The 12653-nt window shown below is 40.7% G+C and overlaps 1 protein-coding gene across 2 annotated transcripts in view; it reads left to right on the forward strand.

Annotated features, from left to right (window-relative positions):
• The window catches only part of LOC134338526 (hepatocyte nuclear factor 1-alpha-like), a 228235-nt gene that overhangs the window by 42868 nt on the left and 172714 nt on the right, over positions 1-12653 (forward strand). For both annotated transcript variants that reach the window (XM_063034416.1, XM_063034415.1), the window contains exon 3: positions 4975-5230. In XM_063034416.1, the coding sequence (XP_062890486.1) occupies positions 4975-5230 (256 nt within the window). The remainder of the gene's footprint in view (positions 1-4974; positions 5231-12653) is intronic.

A 12653-nucleotide genomic window follows, 5' to 3' on the forward strand; every position in this document is an offset into this window, starting at 1 on the left:
ACTAACACTTTCTCTTGATTCCTCTAACATCTACAAATGTAATGAGTTCTAATCTGAATATACTCAGAAACTGAGCCTCCACAGCTTTTTTGAGTGGAGCAGTCTCAACGTTCATCATCTTCTGGGTGAAGGAATTTCTTCTTTATCCTGAATGGCCAAATCTTTATTTTGAGTCTAAGAATCTTTGTTCTAGAAGCCCCTTCCAGGGAAAGCGTCGTCATTTACTATGTCAAACACTGTAAGAATTTTGAATGTGTAAAATCAAATCTTTTCGCATTCATCTAAATTCAAGAGACTATAGGACTGATCAGCTCAATCTTTCCTCAAATGATAAACATGCAACCCCAGTGAAACTTTTTAAAAAATTTATTCATTTATAGGATGTGGGCGTCGCCAGCTAAGCCAGAACTTATTGCCCATCCCTAGTTGCCCTTGAGAAGGTAATGCCTTCTTGAACTGCTGCAGTCCCTGAGGTGTAGCTACACCCACAGTGCTGTTAGGGCGGGAATTCCATGATTTTGACTCAGCGACGATGAAGGAACGGGGATATGTTTCCAAGTCAGGATGGTGAGTGACTTGGAGGGGGGTTTCCAAGTGGTGGTGTTCCCAGGTATCTGCTGTTTTTGTTCTTCTAGATGATAGTGGTTGTGGGTCTGGAAGGTGCGGCCTTAGGAACTTCGGTGTGTTGTTGCAGTGCATCTTGTAGATAGTACACACTGCTGCAACTGTTTGTCAATGGTGGAGGGACTGGATGCTTGGGGAATGGGTACCAATCAAGTGGGCTGCCTTGTACTGGATGGTGTCCAGCTTCTTGAGTATTGATGGAGCTGCATTCATCCAGGCGAGTGTCCAGTATTCCATTACACTCCTGATGTGAGTCTTGTAGATGGTGGACAGGCTTCGGGGAGTCAGGAGGTGAGTTACACACCACAGAATGCCTACCCTTTAACCTTGCTGCCTTCTTCTTATAACAGGTATATGTTTCCTTAGATAGGAGTACCAGACCAATACATGTGCTGTTTCACCAGGGCCCTATGTAATCGGGGCAGTTGTGGTATTGAAATCTACTTGAAACAAAGGTCAGCATATTGTTTGCCTTCTTCATTGCTTGTTGAACCGGCACATTAACGTTTGGTGATCCATGTACAAAAATATCCTGGTTCTCCTAACACCAACACTGATTATTCTTTCCCCATTTAAAAATCGTTTGCCTTTCCTATTTTCCTACCAAAATGAATCAATTCCACATTATTTTCAATCTGGCAAGTTCTTGTCCAGCTCTGTAACATCAGCAAACAAAAGTATATTGTATTCCACTTGATTCCCAAGATCCCAGCACTGACCCTTGCTGAACCCACTTGGCAAAGGCTCCCAACCTGAAAATGATCTTTTTATTCCTGCTTTCTGTCTTCTGGCAATGCCAAATGCCAATCCATGCCAGTACATTGTACACCACAATTGTGTTTAATAATCTCCCCAGAGATATCTGATTGAAGTTGTTCAGATACATCATATCACCACACACAAAATGCTGGAGGGACTCAGCAGGCCGGGCAGCATCTATGGAGAAGAGTACAGTCGTCATTGTGGGCCAAGACCCTTCAGCAGGACTTATTTGTCTCTTGTTTGTGTTATCAGTTGCATTGCCCTTATCTATTATGGCTAGTTGCACTTCAAAAAATTCTAACGGGGTTGTTAAAGAAAGATGCCTTTCCTAACTCCATATTGATTCTTTGCCATCCTGTTACTGATTTACAGTATTTTCTCCACTATGGATATTAGGCTACAGGTCAATAATTCTAGCTTCTTCTTCCTTACCCTTTTAAAATAATGTGCTTGTACTTTCTACCTTTAAATTAGTAGGAACCAAAAGTGCTGAAAACACTCAGTAAGTTTGTGGGAAGGGAAACAGTTAATGTTTATCGTTTCAGCTCTGGAACCCTTCATCAGAACTGGGAAAAAGAGGAAAAAAATGAGAAGTTAATTTTAGGTAGTGGCGAAGGTGTGAGAGGAGAATGGGTAGAATCTCTGAAAGGGTGAGACCAGATAACCTAAGCCTCAGTTAAGGAGAAAATATTATTCCAGGGACCTATTTTCTCCTCATATGCTTAACCTACCATCTCTGGAGTGAATCCGTTTCTTCTAGGGCATGTATGTCCTTTTGTGGGCACGGAGACCAAAACTGTACTCAACGCACCAAGAAGTATGATGCAATAGCAGTCAGACTTCCTTTTTCCTGGGTTCAAATTCTTTCCTAATAAAGGTTAATATATCATGTTCCCTCCTAATCACTTGCTACATCTAATGTTGGACTTCAGTGACTTGTGAACAAGCACTTCCAGGTCCCTTGGAGCATCATTGCTACCCAACTACCCAGAAGAATCATCTTAACTTCAGAGAGCTGGATGGGCTTTCCCTGCTTTTACTTCAGTGTTCTGTTATTAATTTGTCTGGGAACAATCTCACTTGATTATGTATGGTGAGAATTCTGTTCTGATGGAAAGAGGATCACTCCACCTCCAGTGCTTCTCCACCATCACCTATTGGAAGTTAATTCAGTACATTTTGGCCCAATTAAGCGGTTGTCCAGAGGAGCAGAGTTAACGACACTAATGGTCCTATCTAGGGTATCATAATAGCCCATTCTTTTTCTTTTCTTTTAGTTTAGTTTTCTTTTAGTTTGTTTAGATTTTTTTTTCTTTTGGGGTATACATTTTTTATGGTATTTTTATATTTTCACTTTATATTTTCCTATATTATATTTGTACTTTTTGAGATTTTGGGAGGCTCATTAATTATGTGTCAATTGAGTTTATACTTGTATGAACTACTTATCAATAATGTAATCCCAATTGCTCTGTATCTATTTTCTGTAATGTTTATGATGCTGAAATTAATAAAAAGATTGAAAAAGAAAAGCGGTTACCCCAATTAGCTGGTTTCATGGAAATAGTTAAAAAGTTATAAAAAAGACAAACTGAGTAATGAAATAATGTGTTTAAATGAAGTACAAAACAAATTAGAACATTATCAATACTACTACACTACTATAAAACTGTGTATCAGTTTCTAATAGTTCTCTCTCAATGAAAGAATTCATCCAGTATATGCTGCCCTGTTCCTTTGATTAACTGTAACTGAACAAAATCAGCGCACACACCTACTGCAGATAATGGACTGCCTTCATAAAATGCTTTTGATAATTGCATCATCCAAATCTTCATTTTCATTGTAACATTCAAGGTGATCGTTGATACCTTCAAATTCTTTGTAGCTCTCCCGGCCGTTTCTGGCATCTCCAAGCCTGAATGCTTGAAAATGCAGTGAGCAAAACAGTTCAGAATTGTCTTACTGCTTATTTCTCATCACTGCTTTTTGAACATAAACACAAGCAACTGACATTAGTTAAAAACTATTTCTTCTAAGCACGGTGTAGTGGAAATGGCCACACAAGTGCACATGTCTGACACTGGTTAGAAACTGTTCGGTAACAGTCTCCTGCTTCAGTTAAGTGGCATAGTGTCCCAGGTAAACAATGGAAATCCAGGTTATTTTCTTGATGAGTCTTTGTTCTTCAAGCATTCCAACTAAGCGGCTACACGATTAACCGATGGCCCAATTGAGTGGAATCCATTGTGACAGGAACCTGAACCAACCCAAAAGCAGACCTTCAGATTCCTTAGACATGCAAGCAGTGTCAATCTCTGCTCTGTCGGATATGCTCCAACAGATGGCACGGTTTGCTTAACGGTTAGCTGTCACAGCGCCAGTGACCAGGGTTTGATTCCCTCTGTTGTCTGTAAGGAGTTTGTATGTTCTCTCCACGACCACGTGGGTCTTCTCCGGGTTGCTCCTAGGTTCCGAAGAGGTGTGGATCAGATGTGTGTAATTGAGTGGCACAGGCTCATTGGGCTGGTATGGCCTGTTTCCATGATGTGTCTCTGAGGAAATAAGACAATGAAAAAAATGTAAATCACGGTGAGGTCCTCTGCATTTATAGCAAAAAAACGTATTCAGGTTGAATTATGTGGAGCGAACCTATCAAATCAATCTCTGCTGTAAAATCTGGTCATTTATGGCTGTTCCCTCTACGAAAAAAAATCATTCCTTGTAACTTTCACAAGCTGTCCTGAAGTCTGGGAGATCTTCAACACAAGATACAGAATTGAATTTCAAAGGCAGCCATTAGCTTAAAAAAGGGCAATAAATCCTGATAGTCAAAAAAAATGTAAAGCATTTTTGTGCAAGTTGGCAGTGATGCCTGCATGATACAATGAGCATACAATAGGCTCAGTACTTCACAGTTTATAAACTCAACTGAGCAGACAATTGTAATGGCCGTTTTTGAACTGTAATGATGGTAGATTAGCCATTATCCTGAGTACAAGACATCAATGGAGAGCTGACATCCTACATTACTTCTGACCTGATTTTCTTTTCCTTTGACACAGAGTGGGTTGTTTATTATCTTTGATACAATTTTATGATAATTGCATTGGCCAATCACACTTTCAAAATCTCTTCCATAAGTACATTGCTCTTGCATAAAATACTTTGCAGTGGCTATCAAAGTTTTCTTGCTGATTTCAAATCACAGCTGCGTGGCATTGCATGGGACTATTTTCTAACAGTACAGGGTCCAAGTCCATGATTACTGTCCTGAACATTCCAAATATTGAACGTTCTGTTAGAAGGTTAGGCCTAATTAGTGCTGTTGGAGAAAGAAGGTGGGTAGTAGATTGTGTTTCTATTATTAATCATCCAATGTGAGAAAAGTAAATGGAAAATGGAGTGAAATGATGATTGTGATTATTTATCTTCTCTTAAATAGTTGATGAATGGGTTTATCAGTGAATTTTAATCTGCCGTTAAAACTCTGGAATGTAGAAAATGTGATGTTTACATCCTTTTTTTGATCTTTTGATTCATACAACTTAACAACTAGCCAAGTTTATCTGCCCTTTCTCCTTCCAGAGTTCAGCCAACCTACACAGAAGACAGGACCAAATGTGGCGGGAAACAGACAGCAGCTGTTTCTCTTCGCAGAGTTCAACACCTCAGCCCAGGGAACATCGGGGGAAGAACCAGCTGAAGAGCCAACCAATAAGAAGATGAGAAGAAACAGGTTCAAGTGGGGCCCTGCTTCACAGCAAATATTGTTTCAGGCCTACGAGAGGCAGAAGAACCCAAGTAAAGAGGAACGCGAGGCCTTGGTTGAAGAGTGCAACAGGTCAGCTAACCAGCAGGGTGAAAGCCTTTGTGGAATAACCAACTAGTGCCCTGGGGCCAAATAATTCCATAATGGAAAATATAATTGGTTCCAGACAAGGTCTGGATTGGGGGCTTGTAGATCTTTAGTACCGTCTCCAAGTTTTTTGGAGACTGAACCTTACAGGGGATTTGTTTCGTGGTAGGCTGAACAGGGAGCAATTCATCAAGGGTTCAATACATTACTGAACACTGCAGGCTGGAAAGATGCCAGGTTTACACCTTAGTCTGATCTTATTAATTGTCTGAGCTACTATATTTGGCTATAACACTTCCAAGCCATCAAGCTATGAAGGAGAAAGTCCACTGGGAATTGTTTGTGTGGGCTTAATTTGAGCAGGGGCACTGGATAAACCTTTGATATCCTTTGATCTCTTTCTTGTGAGGTCATCCATCAGCATTGAGGATGACTTGCACTCACCATGGTTCCATGTGTCCTGAGGAGGCTAAAGGGTCCAATCACAGAACCACAAACTCTTCTATGAAGGTGGTAGTAACTGGTGGGAGGGTGGTTGGAGGGTGCTGTTTTCTGCCATTTATGCTGGGCTTCTATATGCTCTCAGAACAAGGGCTTGAGATTCCCTTTTCCATACCAACTGCTCCTTCTCCCCATTGAGCAGACATGGCCCAACGATGATGCATTTCTTCAAGCTGGCTTTGAGAATATCCTTGAATTTTTCCACCTTTCACTTGGAAATCTTCCCTTAGCACAACCCAAATTAGAGTAGGCATTTTGAGAGTGTGGCATCAGAGATATGATCAATATGGCTGCGCAAATGGAGCTGACTGAGTGTAATTATAGCAAAACTGGGATGATGGCTTCTACTTGCTTTCTCCTGCAGTGGATTTCGAAGACTTTCCTGAGGTGGTATTGATGGTATCTCGTCAGTGCTCTGAGTTTATCCAGGTGTCAGAAGCATACTCGGAAGGAATCTAACTTTGTGCAATCCCTCTCCCAGTGATTGACTTTATGAGGGAAGGGAGTCTCAGAAAGTCAGGACAGTGTCTGGTAGAGCACCCTTCTCATCATTCACTCAAAGTCTCAGAAGGGCAGGGCAATGCCTGGTAGAAAATATCTCCCATTACTGAGAGATAACTCCAGAGATAAAAAAGTGATTTCACAAGTTAAGCATAAAGTAATGCTACTTACCTGAGGGGTATTAGATGAAAGTGTGTGTTCACAGAAACATGAAGACAGGCTTCTCCTTTACAGGATTAGGGAGATTCAGAAAAATGCAAAACACTGGAGGAACTCAGAGGGCCAGGCAGCATCTATGAAGGGAAACAGATGGTTTGTTTTCCAGGTGGAGAGGCTTCCTCTGGATACTGAGGATTTTCACAGCAGCTAAGCTCATCAGTAGTTTTTATACACTCTAACTCTCTATTTAATTTTGATTCATCTGTATACCCTTTGATATCCTTGCTTTCCATATGGTATCATCCAACTTTTTATATCTCTCAGTTGACTGTATTTATGGCTACCTACATATTACATTCAACATTTCCATAATTTTCTCTGTCAGCTTGTAGGTTTCCTTGGAGGTTTGTTCGAATCAGATTATTTTACACTTTAATGATGGCCTGATATTGTGGATTCCCCATCTATCCTCTACCAGAATTCATCTAATAAACAGGTCACTTACTGTTATCTAGTCAAGTTAGAGCCTGACATGGTCATAGTTGCCTGATCCAGGACATACCCTCTACTATCAGGGAGGAGGTACCGGAGTCTGAGGATGCTCATTCAGTGTTTTAGGTGCAGCTTCTTCCCCTCTATTCTTATTGTAACTTACAGTTATTTTTTTTTGTTGTATTGCACTTTACTGTTGCCACAAAACAAAAAACTTATTATTATTTGTCAGTGATAATAAACCTGATTCTTATTCTGATCATACTGTTCAACTAATGTCTTAGATCCACCTTCTCCATTCCTTATCTCACCAGCAGAATGGACCCACTTAGGGTCGTGGTCGAATAAGGGAGCGACTTCAACATTGACTACAGTCAGGGCATCAGGTCAAACATTGGCATTAATCTTATGACATCCACTCGACACTCAATGTCTTACCTTGGTCTTCAGCTTAAACACCATTTGGATGAAACAGTGAAAATAGCACCACACGTACCCTAGAACGGAATGTAAATGGACTTCACCAACATGGCTTGTTGGTGTAATGAATGGGTGAATTCTGAAGGACCGAGTCTCAGTAATTGCAAAAGGATGACCACTGAATCTACAGTCAAGTGAAAACATTGAGTGTTAAGTGGAAAACATGGGGTCATATCTTTGCCAATGTTTCTAGTCAGTGTTGAAGATTACCAAGATAACTCATTTACCAATCCGCTTGCTGTTAAGGCATTCTTCCACAATGGCTGTCATGGGAATGACCACTGCAGTATGTTAAAGGGAGATACAGGAGCAACACCGGAATGAAGTAGAAGACTGAACGGCATGAATAAAAACATACAATCATAAGATAAAGGAGCAGAATCAGGCCATTTGGTGCAGCCTGTCACCCACCCCACTCGATCATGGCTGACTTTTATCTGAACTCCATTCTCAAATCAAGAGCCTATCTTTGCCTTAAGTACGCACAATGACTTAACCTCCTTAGCCTTTTGTGCGAACAAATTCCACTGATTAACCATCCTCTGCCTGAAAATATTCCTCCTCATCTCGATTTTAAAAGGACATCCCTTTATTTTGAGGCTGTGCCCTCGGATCCTACAGTCTCCTACTCACGGAAGCATCGTCTTCGCATGGAAAACAAAGAACCCAAAGAGCTCAGTGATAACATCGCCAATAGATTAGCTTGAAACTTTGCAGTGTTTCCATTCCCATTTGCAAATGGTGGTGGACAACTGAAAAGCAGAGAAGGCTCACCAAGCACTTCTGCCTTCATTATTAACATCAACCCATCATGTCAACACTAAAAATAAAGTCGGAGCATTTCGACCATCAACAGACCTAAGTATCAAGTGGATGGCAAATCTCTATTTTCTCCTAAAATTCCTGCAACAAATTATTTTTTGGCAAGACGATTCTTTCCCTGTGATGTTAAGAAAGGCTTGAGTTCACTGGACACAAACAAGTCTATGCATCCTGATGTTCAATATTCGAAGTAAATTTATTATCTAAGTATGATATGTTATTATATACTACCCTGAGATTCGTTTTCTTGCAGGCGTTCACAGTGGACCAACGAAATACAATAGAACCAATGAAAAACTACATAAAAGTACTGACAAACAACCAACGTGCAAAAGAAGTCGAACTGTCCAAATACAAAAATAAGCAAGTAATGGTAATAATAAGAAAAAAAGTAAATAAATAATACAGAGAACATGAGTTGTAGAGTCCTTGAAAATGAATCCATAGGTTATGGAGTCAATTCAGTGTTGAACTGGTTCAAGAGCCTGATGGTTGAAGGGTAACATCCGTTCCTGAATCTGGTGGTGTGGGACCAAAGATTCTAAAGCTGTGAGCTTAGTCCGCTGCTCTACTCGCGTTACACTTATGACGATGTGACTAAGCATAGCTCCAATACCATATTCAAGTCTGCCCGTGACACCACTGTCTTAGGCCAAATCAAAGGTGGCGATGAATCGGCAGAAAGGAGGGAGATTGAAGATCTAGCTGAATGGTGTCATAACAACAACATCCCACGCAATTTCAGCAAGACCAAGGAGCTGATTATTGACTTCAGGAGGAGGAAGCCAGAGACCCGTGAGCCAGTCCTCATCAGAGGATCAGAGGTGGAGAGAGTCAACAAATTTAAATTTCTAGCTGTTATTGTTTTGGAGGACCTGTCCTGTGTCCAGCATTTTAAGTGCAATTATGAAGAAAGCATGGCAGCACCTCTACTTCTTTAGGAGTTTGTGGAGATTTGGTGTGGCATTAACTTTGATGAACTTCTATTGATGTGTAGTGGAGAGTATATTGACTGGCTGCATCATGGCCTCATACGGAAACACCAATGCCCTTGAACAGAAAACCGTATAAAAAGTAGTAGATCTGGCCCAGTCCATCATGGGTAAAGCCCTCTCCTCCATTGAGCACACTGCATGGGGGGCAGTGTCGCAGGAACGTTGCATCCAGACCCACACCACCCAGGACATGCTCTCTCCTTGCTGCTGCCATCAGGAAGAAGGTACAGGAGCCTCAAGACTCATACAACCAGGCACAGTAGCAGTTACTACCCTTCAACCATCAAGCTCTTGAACCAAAGGGGAAAACTTCACTGAACTTCACTTGCCCCATCATTGAAATGTTCCCATAACCACTGTTCCCACTTTCAAGGATTCTTCATCTCATGTTGTCGATATTTATTGCTTATTTATTTATTATTATTATTATTATTATTTATTTCTTTTTGCATTCTGTGTTTGTTGTCTGTACTCTTGTTGAACACCCTAGTTGGGTGGTCTTTCTTTGATTCAGTTATGGTTATTATTTTATGGATTTATTGAGTATGTCCACAAGTAAATGAATCTCAGTGTTGTATAGGGTGACATATATGTACTTTGATAATAAATTTATTTTGAACTTTGAACTGTACCTCCTTCCCAATGGTAGCAGCGAGAGGGAATCAGGCAGATATCTTGGCTATGGTTCTGAAAACTATCTATACTGCTGGGCAACCTGTTTTGGCACATTTACAATACTGGTGTCTGCATGGTGTTTTGGGAAAGTTTTTCTGTGTGATTGTTCACAATGAGCAGGATAAATCCAAACCAATCTGCCCTCAATCATTAGCAAAGTGATGGAAAGTATGACCAACATTGCTGGCAAAAACACTTCCTCTATAACCAGCTCACCAATGGTCATCTCCGTTCCAGAACCACATGGAGGTAAAAGAAACTGGCTTTGACAACTGACTTGCAGGCTGCCCCCAGCACACACGCTTTTTAAGGCAACTCACGGTACGTGTCAACGTACATGTGATGGATAGACTTGAACCTTGAATCAAGGCAGCTTGTAATCAAATGTGAACTGAGAAAAAAATGTTCAATGGAAACTAAAGGAAACTCCACACCAGTTGGTGTATGCCTTGCTTTAGAGAAGGTGACTGAGGCTATGAGAGGCCAATGTGGAAGGAAGCACTCTCTGACCTTTACCATCAGCAGCTAATTATCAGTGACTTCCTTCCATGTCTTGTCCTGACGGCGTCACCTTTGCCCAGGTAGCTTTTCACTTCTTTCCCTGTGCGGAATGTGTGGGATGAACGAACATCAAGACAGCAAACGACTTAGACTTGTTTTGCACAGAACTGCTCTGCCATTAAAGTTACATCAAAAAAAGTAGAAACTCACCACAGCATCGCTTCGGTCGCAAATACTGCGTATAAAAAGACAGTAATATGCCTTTAATTCACATCCTTACACTGCAATTTTGTTGAGATTCAATTTTTTTAAATATTTAAAACCTGTTTCCGGTTCTAAGCCTCAGTCGGTGTTCCTTGGCAGCAATGCTGTTAGTAACTCATGGAACAACGTATCACCATGGAGAAGTAAACAAAGCTGTCAGTGGGGTGTGATCTTACTAAACCCAGTGATATTGTCTTGGTGATTTTCTAAGATAGGTGTCTGTGCAGGATGTAAGGAGAAAGCAAAAACATTGTGAAGCTTTAGAATTAGAATCAGAGCCAGATTTAATATCGTCGGCATATGTCGTGAAATTTGTGATGCGGCAGTGGAACATTGCAATACATAACAATAAAAAACTGAATTACAGTAAATATATACACTGTATAAAAGTTAAATTAAAAAAGTAGTGCAAAAAAAATAGTGAGGTAGTATTCATGGGTTCAATGTCCATTCAGAAATCTGACGGCGGAGGTGGAGAGGATGTTCCTGAATTGTTGAGTGTGTGCCTTCAGGCGACTGTACCTCCTCCCTGATAGTAGCAAAAGAAGGGAGCATGGCCTGGGTGATTTTAATGATGCACACTGCCTTTTTGAGGCATCACTCCTTGAAGATGTCCTGGATGCTGAGGAGGCCGGTGCCTATGATGGAGCTGATTGAGTTTGCAGCTTTCTGCAGCTCGAAAGAGAGTGGATATCAACCAGATTTTTTTTTCTGAACTGGTGTTAATCGAGTCATAAAATTTTTGTTCTTTAAATAGCTGCTTCCAGGATGGGAAAGGAAATTGGTTGAGGGAATGAAATTAGATATATTTGCATCTATTTAATTCAATTTTACCTTTAGGAATGGAAGAGGATTATAGATAAGCTTCAGCAATGCAGCCTGCTTTGATCTGTGCCACTTTGAATGAGCTGAACTGAGTTGCCAACTGAAGACTGAAATTAGCTTCAGCATCTGTCACCTGGGGCAGAGAAAACACAAGTTAATCGGGAGCACTGTAATGGGAGAAGGCCTTTCCACCCCTCAGCTGACTCTGCATTGAATTGGATCATGTATCTTATTTCTATTCATGTCGGTAAATGACCTTGGCAGTCTCAGATCGGAACTGACCAACGTATCTCAGCTTCCATTGCATCTTAGCCAGTAAATTCCCAGATTTCCACTCCCCTGCATAGGGAATGGTTTCCAGACATCATTCCTGAATTTTGAGGATTCCTTGTGGATTCCAAGGAATTACAAGATGGGAGTAGCCAATTTGGGCCGATATTCGTAAACCGATGTATGAACTCTACGTGAACCTCTTCCTATTTTATTTCTCTCATCCTACCTCGATGTTTTTCCATTCCCATCTTCTTCATTAAGCTTCCTCTTCAAGGCGTCCTCTCTATTCATCTCAACTCCTCCGTTCTCTCACAGGGTTCAAGTAAAGGAATCTCTCCCACACTTTTAAATGACTATAAAGGATGCCCTTCCCAACTGATTACAGAGATAAATCTCCTCATCCCTCAAACTTCTACTAGATACAGTATGTGACTTCAGGATGAAGAGATACTAAAGTTCAGCTGGAGGAAATGGCTACTACCAATTATTAACTAGGTTTTTACAGAATGAATACTCATTTACAAGTGATGAAGGACAGTGGCTGCCACTCGTAGGACTACATTATAGTGCTGGTCAGTAACTTCACTGGGAACTATGAAATGCAAGAGCAAATTGAAACTTCATAACATGAATTAAGTCCACTATTGTTTTAGAGATAAATTTGCATTTGCTTTTTCTGTACAAAATGTGAACAATACCTAGCTCCATGAGATCATAAGACATAGGAACAGCATTAAGCATTTGTCCCATCATGTCTGCTCCACAAATCATACTTGTTCTCTCTCAATTTCTCGTTAATCTGTTCCTGGTTGAAAACTAATCCTGATGAGGTTGATTACATGTCACAGCTGATATGAAGCTGAACCAAAAATGTGAGGGTGCCTTCTTTCCACTCTTTCAAAAGTTGAAAGTAAATTTAT

The sequence above is a fragment of the Mobula hypostoma genome, chromosome 27, assembly GCF_963921235.1.
Source record: "Mobula hypostoma chromosome 27, sMobHyp1.1, whole genome shotgun sequence".
Lineage (NCBI taxonomy): Eukaryota > Metazoa > Chordata > Chondrichthyes > Myliobatiformes > Myliobatidae > Mobula > Mobula hypostoma.